General features: G+C 37.9%; 1 protein-coding gene across 1 annotated transcript in view; it reads left to right on the forward strand.

The window, feature by feature from the left end:
• The window catches only part of RBM27 (RNA binding motif protein 27), a 96101-nt gene that overhangs the window by 52903 nt on the left and 19691 nt on the right, over positions 1-23507 (forward strand). Inside the window, exons 8-18 of the mRNA XM_011931674.1 lie at positions 765-929; positions 4316-4465; positions 7100-7244; positions 9094-9247; positions 9862-10158; positions 12178-12318; positions 16935-17054; positions 18487-18561; positions 18700-18864; positions 20211-20315; positions 20750-20941. Of these exons, the coding sequence (XP_011787064.1) occupies positions 765-929; positions 4316-4465; positions 7100-7244; positions 9094-9247; positions 9862-10158; positions 12178-12318; positions 16935-17054; positions 18487-18561; positions 18700-18864; positions 20211-20315; positions 20750-20941 (1709 nt within the window). The remainder of the gene's footprint in view (positions 1-764; positions 930-4315; positions 4466-7099; positions 7245-9093; positions 9248-9861; positions 10159-12177; positions 12319-16934; positions 17055-18486; positions 18562-18699; positions 18865-20210; positions 20316-20749; positions 20942-23507) is intronic.

Below are 23507 nucleotides of genomic sequence, written 5' to 3' on the forward strand. Positions count from 1 at the left end.
GCTAATTTTTATATTTTTAGTAGAGACTGGGTTTCACCATCTTGGCCAGGCTGGTCTTGAACTCCTGACCTCATGGTCCACCCGCCTCGGCCTCCCAAAGTGCTGGGATTACAGGCGTGAGCCACATGAGCCACTGTGCCTGGCCTGTCCTTTTCCCTTTCTCAATTTTTCTTACCCATGTGCTCACAGAGATAACACATTTTCACTATCTTTAATTTTTTCTTTGGAGCATTTCTTATTCTTTGTGAAGGTATGCATGTAGTGGTTTGTTCTTAATGCCTTTATCTTTTATTCTGCCCTTAGATATGGAAGCATATTTTGTGCAAACCTGAAATTATGTGGGTTGGTTGGAGGGGGGTGGTTTTCTTTTTAATGGGTATGACAGTTTTCATACCTGCATATCTCATTGGATAGAAAAATTGTGTATAATTAGTAGCTCAGGGCTCCTTTGTCTAATAACCTGATATGGTTCACTGTTCAGCTTTGGATAAAATTAGCACGTAGTCTCCACTTAAGATCAGGAAAGATGGAGATTATATATACTACCTAATTCTTATTCTTTTCTTTATACCTCGATGAATCCTAACCAGTTGCATGTCTATTCTTTCTTGAGTTAGAAAGAATCCCAGGAACATCTTTCTGTACTTCTATTCCTGTTGGTTTAATTTCTCTGTTTTTGGCTCAAAGTCTCAGGAAACACATCATCACCTAAGAGAAGCTTGTGACTCTCATTCCCAGCTGCCCTCCTATTCTTTTCTCTATAGGACAGCCCATGTACTCTCGTGAACATGGTGCTGCTGCATCTGAGCGACTTCAGTTGGGGACACCGCCTCCTCTGTTGGCAGCTCGTTTGGTGCCACCTCGAAACCTCATGGGATCCTCCATTGGGTACCATACCTCAGTCTCCAGCCCTACCCCTCTGGTTCCAGGTAAGCTTTGCTACAGATGGCCATCCACCTCACTGATCTTTTTTACCTTAAGCTGGCCAGCCTAAGCGGTGACCTGGCATCCTGATCTGCTGTCATAAAGTCCTATTAAAGCTCATAGGTAGTTTTATTTTCTGTTCCTTTGCTTCTTTGGTTTGTCTCTAGTGGCTGCTAGATGATTAGGCCTGTGTATCCGTCATCTCTGGTGTCCTCTATATTTACTTTCAGTGCCTCGGTAACAAAGTGATGCTAGTTCCTTGAGCTAGTTTCTAATCAGGTAGATGGGAAGATAAATATCCACTTAATGTTTTCTGATTAGTTATACATTGTAATAAACTAGGTTAATTTTTCTTTGAAACAAAACGAAAATAAACATCTGGTTTCTTGCCGATCATGTCCTTTTTTCCCTTTTGCCAGTTGTATAGTCCTTTTGCCCCTTGTATGTGTGTATAATGTAGCAATTCTTAAAAATTCTTTTGTCCTATTGACATAGGTATTTTGAAGGATCTGTGGAGTGCTTTGTGGGTGTTTCATGAGGTGTTTTTAACCCTTTCTCACTTTGCCTTTAGATCTTATTCATTTTAATTAACTAAAGGGCTTTTAAGTTAATTGGTGTTCTGTGTATTCCCAGGATTTATAGCACAAGGTCATTTGATTATGTAACTTCTTTAAAACTTTCTGCAGTCTTAACTGTAGGAGATTTTCTGTCAGTAGTGCCAAGTGGTAACTGAAAATTTTTAATCATAATTTGCTGATCCATTTTTAAAAAGAAAAAGCAGTATTCATTTTGTGTGTTATATTGCATGTAATTTTTAGAGTTGGCATAACCAGGGAAGCTGTTACTTTACATATCATTTTCAAACTATCATTCTTCAACACGTTGAAATTTAATAAGCAACTATGTTAGATTTACTTTTAAGCTAGACATATCATTACAGTGTGTTTCCATCAGGAGGGAATGCTCACGATTAAATACTGTCTTTAGTTGTCTTAAAGAAACAAAAAATTATAGAGAGAGAAGTTAGAGCAAAAACTAAAATAATTAAGTATGAAGCCCCCAAAATACTCTTTGGCAGATAACTATGATCATAGTCCTGTAACCATTGAGGCAAAATTATTTGTTTTTATTTGTTTATTTGTTTGTTTTGTTTGTTTGTTTTGAGACAGAGTCTGACTCTGCTACCCAGGCTGGAGTGCAAGGGCGTGATCTTGGCTCACTGCAACCTCCACCTCCAGGGTCCAAGCGATTCTCCTGCCTCAGCCTCCTGAGTAGCTGGGATTACAGGCATGCATCACCAAGCCCAGCTAATTTTTGTGTTTTTAGTAGAGACGAGGTTTCACCATGTTGGTCAGGCTGGTCTTGAACTCCTGACCTCGTGATTTACCTGCCCTGGCCTCCCAAAGTACTGGAATTATAGGCGTGAGCCACTGCACCTGGCCCAATTATTTGGTTTTATTAATCATCATCAGGAAACTTTGAGACTGAATGCAAGCCTTAGGAATGAAATAAAAAATCTCTAATAGGAATGTCATTGTGATAATAATTTATTAAATTTTCTGTTCCATCCTTCTCTGAGGAGGACAGTACAAATGCCCCAAATGATTACTTTTCAACATAATTTAACATTTTATTAGAGGGAGACAGTTCTTAATCTAGTGATGCCTTTTTTGTGTAATTCCATGAGCTGTTTTCAAAACCTGGAAAAAGGGGAAACGTGGGGGTGTGGGGGGAAGAGAAGGAATGTCGACCAGCAGTTCTAGTTCTTATATTAGGTATCTCAGAATCACCTGTGCTTTAATAGCATTTTATTATTATTGCCTCCTTGTAGCTTGTGAATGTTTTGTGCAAGAAGGAAGTTAGCTTGTGAATCTGAAGTTGGGAGAAGCATAATATTCATGGGAGAGGTTTAATCTAAGAGTATTGGGGGTGAGACATTTTCTGGATTGAGGACTTCTGAATCCTAGTTGTGCTATTTATTGACTGTTGACTCAAATGCCTGTAGTGGCCAGGAAGATCCCCTAAATGAGGATAATTTGGTGATCTTATATTCTGAATGACTTCTATACTCTAAATCATAGACGTGACTGATGTGTATGTGAGCGCATGTGCTGTTTTATTTGAAATATGGTTTATGTGTGAAACCAGCTGTTCTCTCTCTAGTTTGAAGAAGTGCAGATAACCAAATGAATACATTTTCTTTTGACCTCAATTAAAAAGGTGCCTAGAAATTGGAGATATGATAGATAACAGAGGAAACTCAGTCCTTCACATATGGTGTTTGTGTATGTAAAAATTTGTATTAACAAATGTGCATTGGGCCGGGCATGGTGACTCACACCTGTAGTGCCAGCAGTTTGGTAGACTGAGGCCGGCAGATGGCTGAAGCCCAGGAGTTCAAGACCAGTCTGGGCAAGGTAGCGAGACCCCATCTCTATTTTTTTTTTTTTTTTTTTTTGAGACGGAGTCTCGCTCTGCCACCCAGACTGGAGTGCAGTGGCTGGATTTCAGCTCACTGCAAGCTCCGCCTCCTGGGTTTAGGCCATTCTCCTGCCTCAGCCTCCCGAGTAGCTGGGACTACAGGCGCCCGCCACGTCGTCCGGCTAGTTTTTTGTATTTTTAGTAGAGACGGGGTTTCACCATGTTAGCCAGGATGATCTCGATCTCCTGACCTCGTGATCCGCCCGTCTCGGCCTCCCAAAGTGCTGGGATTACAGGCTTGAGCCACCGCGCCCGGCTATTTTTTAAAATAAAAAAAAAAGTGTACATTGACATTTGGATAAGGTAATTAATATATAGAGCAGAAATGAGTAGGTGAGTGAATCTGAAAATACCATTATGTAAGAACGGATGCATGTATCTATATTCTGTAATAGGAGCATTTTTTTTTTTTTTCAGTTTCAAAAAGTGTGTCTAGATACTGTAACACAAAGAGAAATACAGTCTTCATCTCAGGTTCCACATGTGCAGATTCAACCAACTACAGATTGAAAATATTCAGAAAAAATAAAAATAAAAAATAGCAATACAATAATTAAAAATAATGCAAGTTTTAAAAACAATATCCATAACAGCTATTTACATAGCATTTATATTATGTATTATAATTAACCTAGAGATGTTTTAGAGTATACAAGAGGATTTACCTAGGTTATATGCAAATACCACCACCCTATTTTATATAAAAGTCTTGAACATTTGTGCATTTCGATATCTGTGGGAGGGTCCTGGAACCAGTCCCTCACAGATACTGAGAGGTGACTGTAGGTTGATGTATTTATATTTGTTGGAGAATATATGTTTTTTAAGCAGGTGTTTATTTTAGAACAATGAGAGATGATTTAACCTCTCTCTGATTTGTTGTGTGTTTTGTTGCTTTGTTTTCCCTCAGATACATATGAACCAGATGGTTACAACCCAGAAGCTCCTAGTATTACTAGTTCTGGTAGATCTCAGTACAGACAGTTCTTTTCAAGAACACAGACACAGCGCCCCAATCTGATTGGCCTAACATCTGGAGATATGGATGCAAATCCAAGAGGTGAGAATACCTTGAACTTTTTCTGATGCTAAGTGTTATGCAGTAGTTGGATATAGTTATTACATTTGCATTTCTGGCCTCGCTTGAGGAAATTAAGGTCCAAATTACTTATATATCATCTCTTTGAAGGGTACTATGTATTAATCTCAGATGTTTTTAAATAACTTTATCTCCAAAGTTTATTTTAAAGCTATAGTTAGAATATTTTTAAATATAAATCACACTAATATTACTTAACTACTTCTTTTAGTAGGACTTTAGGCTGTTTTAGTTTTGTTGCTAGGCACTGTGTTAGGTGTTGTGTATAGATAGATGAAATTACTGATCCCTTCCTCAAAGAACTGATCATTGAAGGGCCTACTTTGGCACCTCAAAGTACTGGGATTACAGGTGTGAGCCCCTGTGCCCAGCCTAGCATTTTCCTGTTCTTACTTTCTATCCTAGCTTTATTAATTCTTTTTTTCCTGCCATTAATAACACTATTACCACTATAAGAATAAGTTTTGTATGAAGACTACCAAATGCCTTCTCATATATATATATATATTTTTATATATATGGATATATTTTTTGAGACAGGGTCTCCTTCTGTCACCTATGCTGGAGTGCAGTGGCGTGATCTCGGCTCACTGCAACCTCTACCTCCTGGGTTCAAGCGATTATCCCACCTCAGCCTCCTGAGTAGCTAGGATTACAGGTGTGCGCCACTACAACCCTGCTAATTTTTGTATTTTTAGTAGAGACGAGGTTTCACCATAGTGGTCAGGTTGGTCTTGAACTCCTGACCTCAGGTGATCCAGATCCCACCTTGGCCTCCCAAAGTGCTGGGATTACAGTCATGAGCCACCACACCCAGCCTCATAGATATTACTGTCTCTCATGTTTCTGTTTTTATTCTCCCCTTTTACAAGTAAAGACACTGAAGCTTAGAGAGGTTTAAAGAACTTGCCCAAGGTCACGCAGCTGTTAAGTGCCAGAACTAGAATTCAGAGTAGAAGTCATGTTTTGTGTACAACAGGATTTCTTTGTTGTCTTGGGCAAGTCATTTAACCTTTAGTTATATCTCCTTCCTTTAATATGACACACTTCATTAAGTTAAAAAAAAAAAAGCATTAGGCAATGTTAGCTGGTAATGATAAAAACTATTTAAGGAGAACATAATGGCATCTCAAATTCTAGAATGTTTTATGCCATCACAGTTGCTGTCTTCTTCATTAGCCTTCTGAAACACAAGTCCCGCAAGAGCAAGGATCATGTCTATTTTATTCACCAATGTATACCCAACGTCTGCTATAGTTGCTGAGCTGTCACATAGCTAAATGTCAAGTGAATGAATCTTTACATCATAATTTCCCTGACAAAGATGAAATCAAATGTACCAACTCCTAACCATATACCTACCCCGGCATTCAGCTCTGGGTTATTCTTTGCTTGGTGGAGTTGCTAAAGTTAAGAGAAATAATCAGGATTCAATAGGCATAGTTTTGTGTTGTTAATTTCTGTTTTGTTCAGTACACCTCTTCCTACCCACACGTTATTTATTGTAAGGACAGATTCTTAGAGTATTTCTGTCAATTTATAGTATTGGCTTTGGAGTTTCTTCCCACCTTTAAACCTATAGAAAATCAAAAGAAACATAATAAACATCTGAATGCCTTCATTTAGATTTACCAGTAATATTTTATTACCTTTGGGCATGAATGCTCTCTTTTCTTTCTTCTCTCCACTCACTTTTTCTTGTTGAATCTCTTGAAAGTAAGTGGTAGACATTGTGAAACTTTAACTCCTTTACCTTATATCTAAGAATAAGACAGTCCTATATAAGCACAGTATTATTGCCACACATAAAACCATAATTCTATAATAATATGTAATTCTTATGATGTGGTTAACTTCTTGTTGAATCACACCAGGAGGCAAATAATGTCCATTAATGGTGCTAAGTTTGATTGCTTGCATAAGGTGATCATTGTTAGAGCTCTCCATTGTGTTTGTTTCTTTCTTTCTTTGTTTCTTTATGAGACTGAGTTTCACTCTTGTTGCCCAGGCTGGAGTGCAATGGTGTAATCTTGGCTCACCGCAACCTCCGTCTCCTGGGTTCAAGTGATTCTCCTGCCTCGGCCTCCCGAGTAGCTGGGATTACAGGCATGCACCACCATGTCTGGCTAATTTTTTTGTATTTTTAGTAGAGACGGGGTTTCCCCACGTTGGTCAGGCTGGTCTCGAACTCCCAACCTCAGGTGATCCACCCGCCTTGGCCTCCCAAAGTACTGGAATTACAGGCGTGAGCCACCGTGCCCGGCCCAGAGCTCTCCATTGTAAATGTAATTTTTGGAGTGTTACTTTGGCACCATAAGAATCTTGTTTTCCAACAGCCTTTCACCAATATTTTTTTCATCTATTGATCATTCATGCCTGAGTCAATTATTACATCAAGGTTAACTTTGAGTTTTGAAACATGGATTTCTAGTTTTTATAGAAAAAGGCATTTGTAACTTTTTCTTCTGTTAGGCATTTCTAAAAGAGAAATGAAAGTAATTGAGCTATTAATAGTACTCTTTAGCTTTTAGACTAAGTATGTTAATCATTGAGACTCCTGAAAAACTCAGTAATTTGAATTTTTGTTTCCAACAGCTGCTAACATTGTGATCCAGACTGAACCACCAGTTCCTGTTTCGATTAATAGCAACATAACCAGAGTAGTTCTTGAACCAGATAGTCGAAAAAGAGCTATGAGTTGTTTGGACGGGCCACTCACAAAGAAACCTTGGCTGGGAAAGTAAGATAATTTGCTAATTAGTAGCATCTCATTGTTACTGTTGTTTGCATTAGTAAATTCATAAAAATAAGATTTGTCATTAATTAATGATTTTCAAACTAAATATCTTGAAGTTAGGGTTCTAGGAGACATCGTTAGAATGTTGTAAAAATTAAAAAGTTAACAATATTTATAGTAGGTTTGTTTTTTTTTTTTTTTGAGACAGAGTCACCCAGGCTGGAGTGCATAATCTCAGCCCACTGCAACCTCCGCCTCCCGGGGTGAAGTGATTCTCCTGCCCCAGCCTCCTGAGTAGTTGGGATTACAGGTGCCGGCACCACACCCACCTAATTTTTTGTATTTTTAGTAGAGACGGGGTATCACTGTGTTGGTCAGGCTGGTCTTGAACTCCTGACCTCAGGTGATCCATCCACCTTGGCCTCCCAGAGTGCTGGGATTACAGGTGTGAGCCACCACACCCGGCCCATAAAAGGTATTTCTAATTTGTACCTACCTATTTCTACACCTAACCCAATATTAAAAATTACTGACACACTGGCAATGGATAGAAAAGAAGAAAAAAAAAGAAATAAATGGTGAAGAAAATAGCTTAGTACCCTTGCAGAAGTTGAAAATACGCCATTAAAGATGATGCTCTAGCCGGGCACTGGTGTGTGCCTGTAATCCCAGATACTAAGGAAGCTGAGGATCACTTGAGGTCAGGAGTTCGAGACCAGCCTGACCAAAATGGAGAAACCCAAAATACAAAATTAGCCGGGCGTGATGGTGCACGCCTATAACCCCAGCTGCTTGGGAGACTGAAGTGGGAGAATCACTTGAACCCTGGAGGCGGAGGTTGCAGTGAGCTGAGATCTCACCATTGCACTCTAGCCTGGGCAAAAAGAGCAAAACTCTGTCTCAAAAAAAGAAAAAAAAAAGATGATGTTCTAGCCTTAATTTAATTTAATGATGTTAGAGTCCTTGATAATTGTGGTAGATGTTTATGTTAGATCTTTTTAGCATATGATTTTAAGTGTTAGTTGGGCCTTTTCTTTTTGTAATCTATTGCTGTTCACCTTTCTCTTCACCTTTTCTCTATTCTCATGTAATAAGAATAATGTCGGCCGGGCATAGTGGCTCACACCTGTAATCCCAGCACTTTAGGAGGCCGAGGCGTGTAGATCACTGATGTCAGGAGTTTGAGACCAGCCTGGCCAACATGGTGAAACCTTGTCTGTACTAAGAATACAAAAATTAGTCGGGCGTGGTGGTGTGTGCCTGTAATCCCAGATACTAAGGAAGCTGAGGCAGGAGAATCACTTGAACCCGGGAGGTGGGGGTTGCAGTGGACCGAGATCATGCCACGGCTCTCCAGCCTGGGTGATGGAGTGAGACTCTGTCTACAAAAAAAAAAACAAAAAACAACAACAAAAAAGAATAATGTGAAAATTGCTTAGTAATTTCTGAAGAATGTTAAGGTCTCACAAAAGGCAGTTTAAACAAATTAATCAATGCAATTAATTTATTATATAGAGATGTGGTCTTACTATGTTCCCTAGACTGGTCTGGAAGCCCTGGGCTCAAGCAGTCCTCCTGCCTTGGCCTCTCAGAGTGTTGGTATTACAGGCATGAGCCACTGCGCCCAGCTTGTAACCCGTGTCTTGATGTTTAATATATTTCTGTGGTTTGAATTTTGAATATAATGTTTCATAGGATTTTGAAAAAGTTTTCTGGGATTATAGGTGTGAGCCACCATGCCCATCCACAAAAGGCACTTAAAAAAATTATAAACCTAAATTCTTTGTGGTTATATCTCTTGGCTAGGCATGAAGTAGGAGAATTAACTAAGATGTATTAATTTTCCTTTTAGGCAAGGAAATAACAATCAAAATAAACCAGGGTTCTTACGAAAGAATCAGTATACAAACACCAAATTAGAAGTCAAGAAAATCCCTCAGGAATTGAACAACATTACCAAGCTCAATGAACACTTCAGCAAATTTGGAACTATTGTTAATATCCAGGTAACTGTGGCTATGTCGGTGACAGAAGCCAGGCATTTTATGGGTCTTGGGAAAATTTCTATTAGCTCACCTTGTTTAAATGAGTCAGTGGTTATTCTGATCATCTCTGCTAAGTGCTGTAAATGCCACCATATATCTGTATATCCACTTTTATGATGGACTTGTTAAACCACGTTTGTTCTTGTGAATTCATTTGGTTCTTTTCTGCAATCTCTTCCTGAAAGAGAATGGGTAGCCTCACAGTTTTGGAGACTGGGAAGTCCAAGATCAAGGTGCTGGATGATTCATTTCCTAGGGAGAGCTGTCTTCCTGGCTTGCAGATGGTTGGCTTCTCACTGCGTTCTCATATGGCAGACAGAGAAAGAAAAAGAGGGGGTTGGGGCAGATTTCTTTCTCTTCTTTTAAGGCCACTGATACTGTTCATTAGGATGCACCCTTATGACCTCATTTAACCTTAATTACATCCTAAAAGCTCTGTCTCCAAAACAGTAATGTTGGAGTTTAGGGCTTCAACATGTGTATTTTGGGGAAAACATTCATTACATAGCAATGGGTCATAATTTATTTAACTATTTTCTGTTTTTGGGAATTTATATTGTTTTATTTTCTTCAAGGTTGCTTTTAAGGGTGATCCAGAAGCAGCCCTAATCCAATATCTTACCAATGAGGAGGCCAGGAAAGCCATTTCTAGCACAGAAGCAGTTCTAAACAACCGATTCATTCGAGTCTTGTGGCATAGGGAAAATAATGAGCAACCGACACTACAGTCCTCAGCACAGCTGCTCCTGCAACAACAGCAAACACTTAGTCACCTCTCACAGCAGCACCATCACCTGCCACAGCATCTTCATCAGCAGCAGGTGCTAGTGGCCCAGTCTGCTCCTTCAGCAGTGCATGGAGGTATCCAGAAGGTAATCTGGTTCACTGGGAATTAAAGGTCTTTTAGTTACACCCTCTAGATCAGTATTTTTCAGTTCCTGGTCCTTGGGTCTTCTACATAAGAGCTACTCATAATTTGAACCGCAGACCGGCAGCATCTGGTCTCCTGGGATCTTATTAGAAATGCAGATTCTTGGGGGAAAAATTGCAGATTCTTGAGCCATACTCCATCCTACTGAATCAGAATCCCTATGGGTGGGGCCCAAGGATTTGTGTTTTAACAAGCTCTCCAGGTGATTCTTACATACCTTAAAGTTTGAGATGTGCTATTTTACATCAGAATCACTTACCTGGGTGCAAATTCCTGGGCTTCACCGTCTCAAACCTGTGTAGAGTCAGTCTCTAGCTATAGGGCCTATAAATATACATGTTTAACAAGTACTCTTAAGTTATTGTTATGCACACTAAAGTATAATAACCATCTACCACTGAGCAACTTTGACTGTAAAGCTATTTCTTTATTTTGTATTAGAATCAGTCTTTTTTTGTGTCTACCCATTTGCCCTTCTTTTTCCCATGTAAGAAAAATTATACGTTCCTTCTAAAAATGGGTATAGAAGCTCCAGGAGAACTGGAATTTTGCCTGTTGTGTCCATTCTGTCCCTAGTGCCTAAAACAATATCTGGTACGTATTGCTCAAAACGTATTTGATTGAATAGATGAAGGAAGGAAAAAACAAAAGGACAAAATACCACACATCAGAGCCATTCAGATACTGACCTAGATAATCTCATGCTTAGAGTAAATGCATTCAGATTTTTTAAAAGTATTCCTTGCAGTACATGGTGTCGACTCCATTTATCATCCTGCTCATTTGCATCTAAATTCTCTTTCAGTTATCCCACTTGTATCCCACTTCATGTAAGGGCCCACAGGTGAATGCTTCGCCTAGATGTTGGATGAATAGTGTAGAAAAGAGTTCATATTATCACCTTCATGGTGATCATTAGACAGGTTCTGTTAGTACAGCCCAATATTGCATTATGTTTTTGAGGTGATCATTTCACAGTTATTCATATTAAGCCACTGTCAGTTAAGACCCCCTAATTCTTTTATTATTCTTTTTTTCTTTTTCTTTTCGAGACAGTCTCGCTTTGTCGTCATTCAGGCTAGAGTGCAGTGGCTCAGTCTTGGCTCACTGCAACCTGTGCCTCCTGGGTTCAAACTATTCTCCCGCCTCAGCCTCCCGAGTAGCTGCGACTACAGGTGCATGCCACCATACCTGCCCAATTTTTGTATTTTTAGTAGAGACGGGATTTCACCATGTAAAATGGTCTTGAACTGGTCTTGAACTCCTGACCTCAGGTGATCCACCTGCCTTGGACTCCCAAAGTGCTGGGATTATATGTATGAGCCACTGTGCCCAGCCAAGACCCTCTAATTCTTTCAGAGCATTGCATACTAGAGGAAACATTAAAAAATAATTGTTTTTTTGTGTGTAGGTGCATGCATTTTGTTGTGATATGTTTTAGACATTCCAAAAAGTATGAATAATCCTTTTTTTTTTCTTTTTTTTGAGATGGAGTCTTGCTCTGTCGCCCAGGCTGGAGTGCAGTGGCCGGATCTCAGCTCACTGCAGCCTCTGCCTCCTGGGTTCATGCCATTCTCCTGCCTCAGCCTCCTGAGTAGCTGGGACCACAGGCGCCCGCCACCTCACCCGGCTAATTTTTTGTATTTTTAGTAGAGACAGGGTTTCACCGTGTTAGCCAGGATGGTCTCGATCTCCTGACCTCGTGATCCGCCCATCTCGGCCTCCCAAAGTGCTGGGATTACAGGCTTGAGCCACCGCGCCCTGCCCAAAAGTATGAATAATCTATCAATCATTTCTATATTCACCAGTGTCATTAAAAAATAAAACCTTATGGATAATGGAAGCACCTTCCCATTCCCATTTTCTTATCTTCTTCCCTAGAGTAATCATCTTAAATTTGTATCATTCCTAGGCATGTTTTTAAACTTCTGCCACATAAGTGTTTATTTTGTATATGCAGATGATGAGCAAACCACAGACATCAGGTGCATATGTTCTTAACAAAGTTCCTGTTAAACATCGTCTTGGACATGCAGGTGGTAACCAGAGTGATGCATCACATTTATTGAATCAGTCTGGTGGTGCTGGAGAAGATTGCCAGGTAGGCATTTTTGGGAGCTTCAGATATATTTAGAATCATTCAGTGAATTAACAAAATAAATTAGTTATCAGTCAGACAGTCAAGACAGTTGTGACAGCTAACCTAAGTGTGGCAGGTATACCTCTCTAATTTCCATGTTTCAGTCAGAAATTTGCTAGTGAAATTTTTTTCCTATTCAAAGTTAAGTAGGAGGCTGGGCATGGTGGTTCACACCTGTAATCCCAGCACTTTGGGAAGCCAAGGTGAGTGGATCACTGGAGGTCAAGAGTTCGAGACCAGCCTGGCCAAAATGGTGAAACCCCATCTCTACTAAAACTATAAAAAAATTGGCTGGGCGTGGTTGCAGACACCTGTATTCCCAGCTACCCGGGAGGCTGAGGCACGAGAATCACTTGAACCCAGAAGGTGGAGATTGCAGTGAGCCAAGATGGCGCCATTGCACTCCAGCCTGGGTGACAGGGCAAGACTGTCTCAAAAGACAGAAACAAAAACAAAAGCAAAGTGAAGTAGGAATTTGAGAATTGTAGATATTTATTTATTTATTTAATTTTTTTTTTTTTTTTTTTTGAGACAGAGTTTCACTCAGTCACCCAGGCTGGAGTGCAGTGACACAATCTCGGCTTACCACAGTCACCGCCTCCTGGGTTCAAGCAATTCTGCCTCAGCCTCCTGAGCAGCTTAGATTACAGGCATGCGCCACCATGCCTGGCTGATTTTGTATTTTTAGTAGAGACGGGGTTTCTCCATGTTGGTCAGGCTGGTCTTGAACTCCCGACCTTAGGTGATCCACCCACCTCAGCCTCCCAAAGTGCTGGGACTACAGGCGTGAGCCACTGCACCCAGCCGAATTTTAGATATTTATTAATAGATAAGTGTCTTTATTAGTTAATTTCTTTAATTTCATCTTTTAAGAATTTAGTGAAGGGTATTCTGTAATAGTAAAAAAACCAAACTTTGCGATATATTTTAAGTAATTTATTTTTAGTAATATATCTGTACTATAACTCTTGAGCATGGTGATTATTACAAAGAGAGCTAAATAAAAAGAAAAATAAGCAGGGAAAGCAAAGCAAACTGCAGAGGAAGAGCAGCAATGCATGCTATCCCAAAAAATACAATATAGCTTCTGTAACTGAAACAACCTGATATTGACTCATGAATAGACAGACCAGTGGAACAGAATAGAAAATCTAGAAATAGACTCAATTGCAAATAGGAGTTATTATATAATAACAAAGTGTCCCAGATGAGTGGGGGAGTTATAGACGTGTTGATAAATAGTATTGGGATAACTGGATAGCCAGTAGGGAAAAGATGAAATAAGATCTGATCCTCTTTTTTTTATTATATCATAAGCCAGTATAAATTCCAAATGGATCTGAGATTTAGATGTTGATTGAAAAACTAAATGATACAACCCCTCATGAAAGGAAATTTGGCAGTACAGTATCTGCCAAAATTATGTATATGCATTACTAAACTAGTTATCTTCCCTCTAAGAATCTATGTCAAAGGTATACTAGCCAAAATATAGATAGACATATGTGCAAGGCTAGTAATGATATACCCTTTATAATAACAGAAGACTGGAAACAACCCAAATGCCCATCTGTAGGGGACTGGTTAACTGCAAATGTAGTATATCTACACAGTAAATATACAACTATATAAAGAATGAAGAATATTTTTGTATGTACCATGGAGTGATTATCAGAATATATTAAGTAAAAAAGCAAAATGGAAGAAAAAATACATAGTTTACTACTGCTGGTGTGAAAAAGTAGAGGCACTGAACACAGAGAAGTATTTGCTTATAACAGGAAAAAAACAAAAAGATAATTCATATTATTTAAATCCTGTGGTTATGGCAAGTATAGAAGAAGCTAGATGACTTTTGATTATGTCTTGTTTTGTAGATTTGACTTGGAACCATGTAAATAAATTCTGAATGTAATTATAAAGTAAAATTAAATGAAATAGAAGTAATCCCTAAAAAGTGAAAAGAAAAGTGAAACCCATGAACTAGCATATCTGCATTGAGCGCTTTAAAACAGTGATTTGACAATATATTCCTAATGTGATATACCCTGAGGACAAAAAATGATTTAAAGAAATCATATCAACATTGGCAGTGTTGATATTCTGAAACCCATCTGTGAGCATTGTTGAGTAATTAAAATGAGGAATTATGCTGATGTCCTTGACAACTGAGATTTTCAGTGTGGCTGAAAAGAGAGATAGTAGATAGATAAGATTAAGTAAATAGGCTGTAGTCCTGCATTTGAATAGAAACTATCAGTATAAACTCAGGTTATATTTTATCTTAAAGGGAAAGAAAGGCCACAAAATATTCCCCAAACGTTTCCCAATTCTGTTCACTGAAAAGGTCTAGAAACAATGACCAGCCCAGTCATTGAGCATCCCTAGCACTCAAAGGGATCCAGGAATCCTTGAAGAAATAGCTGTCTCCAGACCTGAGACTGGCAGTATTGCTGATGAGCCTAGAATATGGTATCAAGCCAGAAAGTAAGGAGGGTGTCAGAGATTACTAGAGTTCTGTCAAAGAGAAAAGCAAATCTGATCAGACCTCTAAATCTACCCACTAATTTAAAAGAAATTTGGGGTATAGAGAGACATCTTCAAGGGTACCATAGAATCCTGTGGGGTAGTACTACTGGATCAGTGACCTGGTTTCTTCAACAAACAATTTGCAACAAAAAGCAAGAGATGGAGAGGGAAACTATGAAGTAAAGGAGACTTCAAAGAGATATAACAAGTTACACTTACATGGACTTTAATAGATCCCATGTCAAATGGGAGGACATTGTTTAGAAAAGTACAAGCAGGAACTGGAGAGGTGAATATTTAATATTAAAGAAGTATTATTGCCTTTTAACTATATATTGTGATAGTATTGTGGTTATGTTGAAAAATGAAACGAGTCCATATCTTTTAGAGATATAATTGAAATATTACGGATCATATGATATTTGGGATAAGAATATAGTTGGGGATATAAATGAAAGGAGATTATTTTACATATTGATTATTGTTGCTGCTTGGTACTTTTGTCTGTTTCAAAAATTCCATTTTTTTTTAAAAAAAAAGTGATTAAAGATTTTCAAGTCAGATGGCCCTGACTGACTTAACCTGCCTCTTACTAGCTGTTGCTGTGGGAATTAAAACTTTAATGTTAATTTTATGTTAATAAAAAAAAGCCCCAAAGGGGAATGTGTAGCACATAAATAGTGCTCAGTAAATTTTAGTTGTTGCCATTTTAATAAAATAAATGATAACATGAACATCAGCTATACAAGGTTCTTACGGTACATGCAGGACTTTCCTGTGTAAACTGGTTTAGTTTTGATGATAATTAAGTGTTGTGGTGATTGAGAGAAGTCTTACATTTGGATATATTATTTATGAGATTGAATTTTCCATGGATTTCTGACTATTATTTTCTCTCTCTCTTATATTATTCAAAGTTAATTAAAAAGTTTTAAAGAAGACTGGTACAGTGACTCACACCTCTAATCCTAGCACTTGGGGAGGCTGAGGTTGGAGGATCACTTGAGCCCAGGAGTTTGAGACCAGCCTGGGCAACATAGAGAAACCCTATCTCTACAAAAAAGAAAAGAAACCAGCCAGGCGTGGTGGCTTGCACCTATAGTCCCAGCTACTCAGGAAGCTGAGGTGGGATTAAGCCCAAGAGATTGAGGTTGCAACAAGCTGTGATTGCACCTCCGCGCTCTAGCCTGGGCAGCAGAGTGAGACCTTGTCTTTAAAAAAAAAAGGAAGAAAGGAAAAATTAAAAAAAAAAACAAAAACGTAGCTGAATTCTTAGAAGGATTTTTCAGTTATTGGAAACAAGGGTTTTTGTTCGGCACTTCACCTAACAAAAAACAACTTATAATACCCTCCAGCCAGATACCACCTGTAGCCAAACAAATTCAACTTATTATTCAGTGAGAGGTATACACAATGCAACTGTGTGTGCCAAAAGGACTTATTTTAGGATTTCGGCTAAGTTAGATGATTTAGAAGGATTTAAGGAAACAGGCATAAATTCTGTAATAGGATAGCTTACTAAATCTTACCTGGAATGAGGCTAAAGCAGTAAGTGGTGAAGAAGCAGCAGTCATTCCTGGCATAAACGTTATGTTTAGTCATTTTATGGTTTGCATAGCATTCATGTTTTTGTCTCTGTTCAGTCATGATTAGGGAATGGTCTTCATTTTGTCTTGATCTGTTATGGTCACGAGCAGCTTTGTCTGATGTTGGTATTTTGTGAAATTGTGTTTAACAGGAGGGCAGTAAGGCTGTTTTTATCTTTTGGGTGACAAATTTATGAATAAAGAACTAGATTTTATAATGATGTTTTTAAATGTAGAAAGAAAATTTAAATCCTAAGAAGAGTAGAAATATATGCATCCTTTCTAAAAAATTAAGCATTTCTAAGATATAATTATATTTGTGTGTGCTTTTTTTCTTTAGATATAATTATATTTGTGTGTGCTCTTTTTTTCCTTTAGATATAATTATATTTGTGTGTGCTTTTTTTTTCTTTAGATATAATTATATTTGTGTGTACTTTTTTTTTTTTCTTTATTTTTTAGATATTTTCAACTCCAGGCCATCCAAAACTGATTTACAGCTCCTCAAACTTAAAGACACCTTCAAAGCTCTGTTCAGGGTCTAAATCTCATGATGTTCAAGAAGTGCTTAAAAAAAAACAGGTAACAATCTTGATTCTTCTTGCCTTACAGAAGAAAAGATGCGTTGAATTGTTAAGTCGTTACATTATCACTTTTAAATCAGTTCATGTCGGTAGGGCATGACATCATAATGCTCATATAGCTTCTTCTGTAGTGTACACTTGGAAAAAAAAGATGGACATACAGAAAAAAATGTTTCACAATTGCCATTCAGAATTTTTTTTAATACACTATTATTCCCTCAATTCTAGTATTTATTTTCTTTTTTAAATTCCTAGGTAGATAATAATTCATATAAAATATAACACTTTTGTAATTATTATCTGTGTGATTCAGTTCTGAGTTTCATTGTCATCCTATTAAGTTCACATAGGGTTTTCCAAATTAAATAGACATTTATATGTACTATCTCGGTATAATTAGAGATTTAACAGGAGGGTGGGAGGCACAATTTTCCTGGTGAAATCTGTAGATTTTACTCTATTATTATTATTATTATTATTATTATTATTAAGATGGAGCTTCGCTCTTGTTGCCCAAGCTGGAGTGCGATGGCATGGTCTTGGCTCACCGCAGCCTCTGCCTCCCAGGGTCAAGTGATTCTCCTCCCTCAGCCTCCAGAGTAGCTGGGATTATAGGCATGCGCCACCACACCCTGGCTAATTTTGTATTTTCAGTCGAGACGGATTTTCTCCATGTTGGTTAGGCTAGTCTTGAATTCCCGACCTCAGGTGATCCACCTGCTTTGGCCTTCCAAAGTGCTGGGATTACAAGTGTGAGCCACTGTTCCCGGCCTACTCTATCATTTCCAACCTATAGCTGCATGTCACTTTTTTCTTTTTCTTTTCTTTTCGACAAGGTCTCTGTCACTCAGATTGAGTACAGTGGCATGATCATGGCTCACTGCAGCCTTGATGTCCCAGGCTCAAATGATCCTCTCACCTTAGCCTTCTAAGTAGCTGAGTAGGCATGTGCCACCATGCCCCGGCTAATTTTGTTCATTGTTTTGTAGAGACAGGGTCTCATTCTGTTGCCGAGGCTGGACTCAAGCAATCCTCCCACCTCAGCCTCCCAAAGTGCTAGGATTACAGGTTGAGCCACCATGCCTAGCCTCACATTTTTAAACTTTAAACTTCAAAAATAAGGATTTAGCTTATTACATTGGCAAGTGAAAACAACTTTTGTTTTTCTTCATAAGGACATTCAGCTCGTTCAAGTCAATAAATCTCATAGAGATAGCTAATTAGGTCCAATATTTTAAATATTTTTTAAGTACAGTTATAAACTCTATTATGTTGAAAGTATTAGGGAAAATATACTCAAAGGTTTCATCTTTGGTGTCAGCTATTTTTTTATTAGGGGGACAGTCTGTCTCAGGGAGGACCCAGAAAAAATGAGTTGAGAATGGTGGCAAATTATGTTATCTGTATTAATTTCTTTTTCACTTATATAGGAAGCAATGAAGTTACAACAAGATATGAGGAAAAAAAGGCAAGAAGTGTTAGAAAAACAAATAGAATGCCAAAAGGTAAAACAAGAGCTCATTATTTGCGTGCTAGAATTGATGTATAGAATTGATTTTAAAAGTATTATTCATGATTTTTAAAGTCTTCTTTATATTACAATTTATTAAGCATGGTTTTACCTTTTTCTGTTTATTTTGTAGATGTTAATATCCAAGTTAGAAAAAAACAAAAATATGAAACCAGAAGAAAGAGCAAATATAATGAAGACTTTGAAAGAGCTTGGAGAGAAGATCTCACAATTAAAAGATGAATTAAAAACATCTTCTGCAGTCTCCACACCATCTAAAGTGAAGACAAAAACGGAGGTATCTATTTGCATTTTTTTTATTTAACATAGGGTTATTGAACATCTGCCATGTGCTTGGCACCTTGAAAGTACAATGGAACCCTTAGGTAGCTAATATCCTAATAGGAATATAGGGAAACAAACAATTATAGTACTTAAAGATATCCTGATTATAGTACTTTTTTTTTTTTTTTTTTTAAGGAGACAAGGTACTATATTGCCCAGGCTTGCCTCAGATGCAGTCCTCACACCTTGGCCTCCCAGAGTGCTGGGATTACAGGTGTGAGCTACTGCACCCAGCTGCCACAATTTTTTTTTTTAGTGTTTGTGCAGATTCTCTGTACCCTTTTTGGGAAGAGGTTCATAATACCCTGTTTGAACAAAGATGTGTTTTTTAACTGAATATTTTGGTTCCCTGCTGAAGATGACACTATTAGAGTGATGGTAATGAAAGAGGTATTTCCCATTTCAGCAGTATTTTTTTAATGCTGTAATAGTATTGTAATAAAACCATCCTTTTAAAACAGTAGCCTGGCCTATTCATATGAGTAAAAATGTGGCATATTATTAAAAAGAATAATCAGAAGTTCCAGATCTATTTAAGTCTAATTTTATTAATTTCTATCTGTTTCCTTGCCTGTACTTGGTTTAGACAGTGGTTCCATTATACCACAGTTCTGTGGTGTGATTATAGACAATTCTAGTCCTCTGAGAACTGGTAATAAATTTGTCAGATATGTAGAATGTAAATTGTTATATGCAATATTACATTAAATTTGAAATTATGGTTCTCTGTTACTATCGAAACATAAAATGTTTAAGATTTCTTCTTAAAAGTATAATAAAAATGTTTTTTATTGAATTTTTTCTAATTAATAGAAAATATATATGCACATTTTAAAAATTAAAGAGGTAGAAAATATCACTGGCAGTCTTGTCTCTTAAAGACTGATAAATAATTTGTCTCTAACAAAAAAGAGAATGGCAACAGTTATGGATTCCGATCTGGTAGTAATTATGTAGCTGTTACTATTGTACTATAAATACATTTTTACTATATAATTTATTTTGCTCTTTTGTGTTTCATTTGTGATACTTTATTATGTGACAGTTATTCTGAGCTCCTTCATCTCAGGTGTCTGTTCCTAGGATCTGATTTTTAAGCTGTCTAATGCTTACTGTTTTTCACTGATACCCATTTACTTTTTACATGTTGGCACTACTATATCTGTAAAGTTAGTTTTTTCAAAACACCCATGTTTATTGCATGCTCTCATTCTCTGTGTCATTGTGTAACTATAATGTTCTGGAGAAGATCTTGTAAGTTATCTAAAAAATACCTTTTTATTTTCGATTTTTCCAAAGGCCCAGAAGGAGTTATTAGATACTGAACTGGACCTCCACAAGAGGCTGTCCTCAGGAGAAGACACCACAGAATTACGGAAAAAACTCAGTCAGTTACAGGTTGAGGTGAGATTTAAAAGGAGTTAGTGCCCCACCACATTTAACGTCTCAAAAAAGTTTTCCTTTGGCCGGGCGTAGTGGCTAACACCTGTAATCCCAGCACTTTGGGAGGCTGAGGTGGGTGTATCACCTGAGGTCAAGAGTTTGAGACAAGCCTGACCAACATGGAGAAACCCTGTCTCTACTAAAAATACAAAATTAGCCAGGTGTGGTGGCACATGCCTGTAATCCCAGCTACTTGGTACTTGGGAGGCTGAGGCAGGAGAATCGTTTGAACCCAGGAGGTAGAGGTTGCCGTGAGCCGAGATCACGCCATTGCACTCCAGCCTGGGCAATGAGAATGAAACTCCATCTCAAAAAAAAAAAAAAAAAAGTTTTCCTTTGTTTTTAAGGTTTAGTCTAACAATATATGCTGCATTCTACTTTTTGTTGTTATTCAGGCTGCACGGTTAGGTATTTTACCTGTGGGTCGAGGAAAGACCATGTCCTCTCAAGGTCGAGGAAGAGGCCGAGGGCGTGGAGGAAGAGGAAGGGGCTCACTAAATCACATGGTGGTGGACCATCGCCCCAAAGCACTAACAGTTGGAGGATTCATTGAGGAAGAAAAAGAAGACTTACTTCAGCATTTCTCAGTAAGTTTTTAAAACAGCAAATGCTAACTCTAAAAACACTGTGTTCATCATTTTCCTTGCTGCAGTGTGTATAAATGTCAAATGTTTTGTAGATTACAAAAATTAGTTGTAAAAAACATGAGTACTACCAAATGCCTATTTAATATATTTAAAAGTCAAGAAGCAGCTCTTGCTTTTGATTCCGTGATACTCCACTTATGTGCATTTGTAGTGACAAGTTGTTTCAAAGCTATACATAATGCTTGTTTTAGGTTTATTACATGGCTTACCAGGTATTTACAATTAATAGTGAAACAGTCTGGAATAGAGGCAAAATTCAAAGAAAGAATTTATTAGGATAACAGGTATATTTAGTTATATTCTGTATGTAGTGGCAACCCCTTCCTTTTAGGCAAACATGCAAATAGATTTGCTACAGGCAAATGTCTTTACTGTTTTGGACATATGCAGTATATACTCTTTCCAGGCACTCATTCATTCAGTAAATATTTTATTGAGCATTATTTGTGCTAGAACATTTTCATACATGATCTCATTTAATTTTAAATGACTGTATAAATGTGAAATACATGTAAAACGGTATACATGTGAAATCCTATGTGTACAACAGATGTGAACACCACAACTTAAAATGTCAACAGCAATCATATAATTAATAAATAGTGGAACCAAGATAACTAGGTTCCCTATTCCTCAAACAACTCTTTTGAGAGGAAATATTTTTAGCCCTATTAAGTGTTAAAGATGGCCCGGGACAGTAGCTCATGCCTGTAATCCCAGCACTTTGGGAGGCTGAGGCAGGTGGATGACCAGAGGTCAGTCAGGAGTTTGAGACCAGCCTGGTCAACATGATGAAACCCCATCTCTACTAAAAATACAAAAATTAGCTGTGTGTGGTGGTGTGCACCTGTAATCCCAGCTACTTGGGAAGCTGAGGGAGAAGAATTGCTTGAACTCGGAAGGCAGAGGTTGCAGTGAGCTGAGAGAGTGCCATTGCACTCCAGCCTGGGCCACAATAGCGAAACTCCATCTCAAAAAAAAAACAAAAAATATTAAAGATAGTGAGGGAAATCATAAAGAGCAAGGCTTCACTTCAAGTGTTTTTATTAGTTTGATGCCCATTAACCCTGTTTCACCCTGATTCTTGGGGAAGATAGGCTGTTATGAAAAGGACATTCCAGATTTGAATGTCCTCTGGGTTATGAATGGTTCACTCTTGACCCAGTTCTTTCCCTGGTGTAACCCTTATTTGTCTTTTTTGTAAAGTGGGAGAATAGCTCTAAGTGAGTTCTTGAGGAGTAAAGAGGATGGCGGAGCACTATACAAGCGCAGGGTATTTTTGTGAAGGCTGCCCGAATGTTGATTTTTGTCTTTTAAGGTTTAGTTTATAAAATTAAAATCTCCTTGCCAAATAAATTGGTCATGTAGAACGAATACCAGTTCTGGTGAGGTGATATTGGATTATGTGAAGCAGAATTTCTACAAATTTGACTCATTGCAGAAAGTTTCAGTTACAAAAAATAGTTAATCTTACTAGGAAGACAGCTACATGTTCATTCCTGTGGTCACTGGAGACTATATGTAGATGTTTAAAATTTAACCCAGAAGTCATGCTCAAATGGATCTCTTTCCTTCTGAAAAGTAGAACCATTCTAAAGCATCTAATAATAACCGATTTTTATGTACATATACCTGACAAGTCTGCAGTGTGGCATTCAGTTGGCAGATGTGGTTATGTCTAGACACTTAGGAAAAGAGCAAGCAAAGCTAAGGCAGATGAAGTAACCTCAGGAACAAAACACTTCCTTTGGTTTGGATGGGTCTTTTGTTTTCTTGTTTGATAGCATGCTATCACATAGGGTCTTGAGTACGAGGAGCACGCTTCCCTAATAATAACTACTTGGGCAATATAGTATGCTTTCTTTGAAAGAAATACAGAAATACATATGCTTAGGCATTATTGTGAATAGAGTTAGCAAACATAAAAGGAAACTTTTCTTCAAGGTCTTTTGTATCTCACAGAGGCCAAGGTAAAATCTGTATTTTCAATATTCTTCTATTCTTAATGATTATGAAAGGATCATGGGTGAGCCATATCTGTATGAAAAAATGATGGATGGATTTTAATGAAGTTATTCAGAATCAAATTCTGGAGTCCTTCAGAGTTTGCTCTTCAATAGTCTAGGAACTTATCATAAGTGGATTATGGTTGTATGCAAATGGCAGCTATAAGTATGCTCATTATAGTGCATGTAATAGTGAAAAATGATAACCATGTAAATGTTTGACAGTGTTTTGCAGCCTTTAAAAACATATTTATTTATTTATTTTTTGAGACAGAGTTTTGCTCTTGTTGCCCAGGCTGGAGTGCAATGGCACGCGCTTGGCTCATTGCAACCTGCACCTCCTGGGTTCAAGCGATTCTCCTGCCTCAGCCTCCTGAGTAGCTGGGATTACAGATATTAGTCATCACACTGGGCTAATTTTTGTATTTTTAGTGGTAGTAGTATTGCACTTCTCTATTTTCCATAGTTCCTGAGGAACACATACTCTGTTTTTTTTTTTT

This window comes from Colobus angolensis, unplaced genomic scaffold (assembly GCF_000951035.1).
Source record: "Colobus angolensis palliatus isolate OR3802 unplaced genomic scaffold, Cang.pa_1.0 Scaffold90, whole genome shotgun sequence".
NCBI lineage: Eukaryota > Metazoa > Chordata > Mammalia > Primates > Cercopithecidae > Colobus > Colobus angolensis.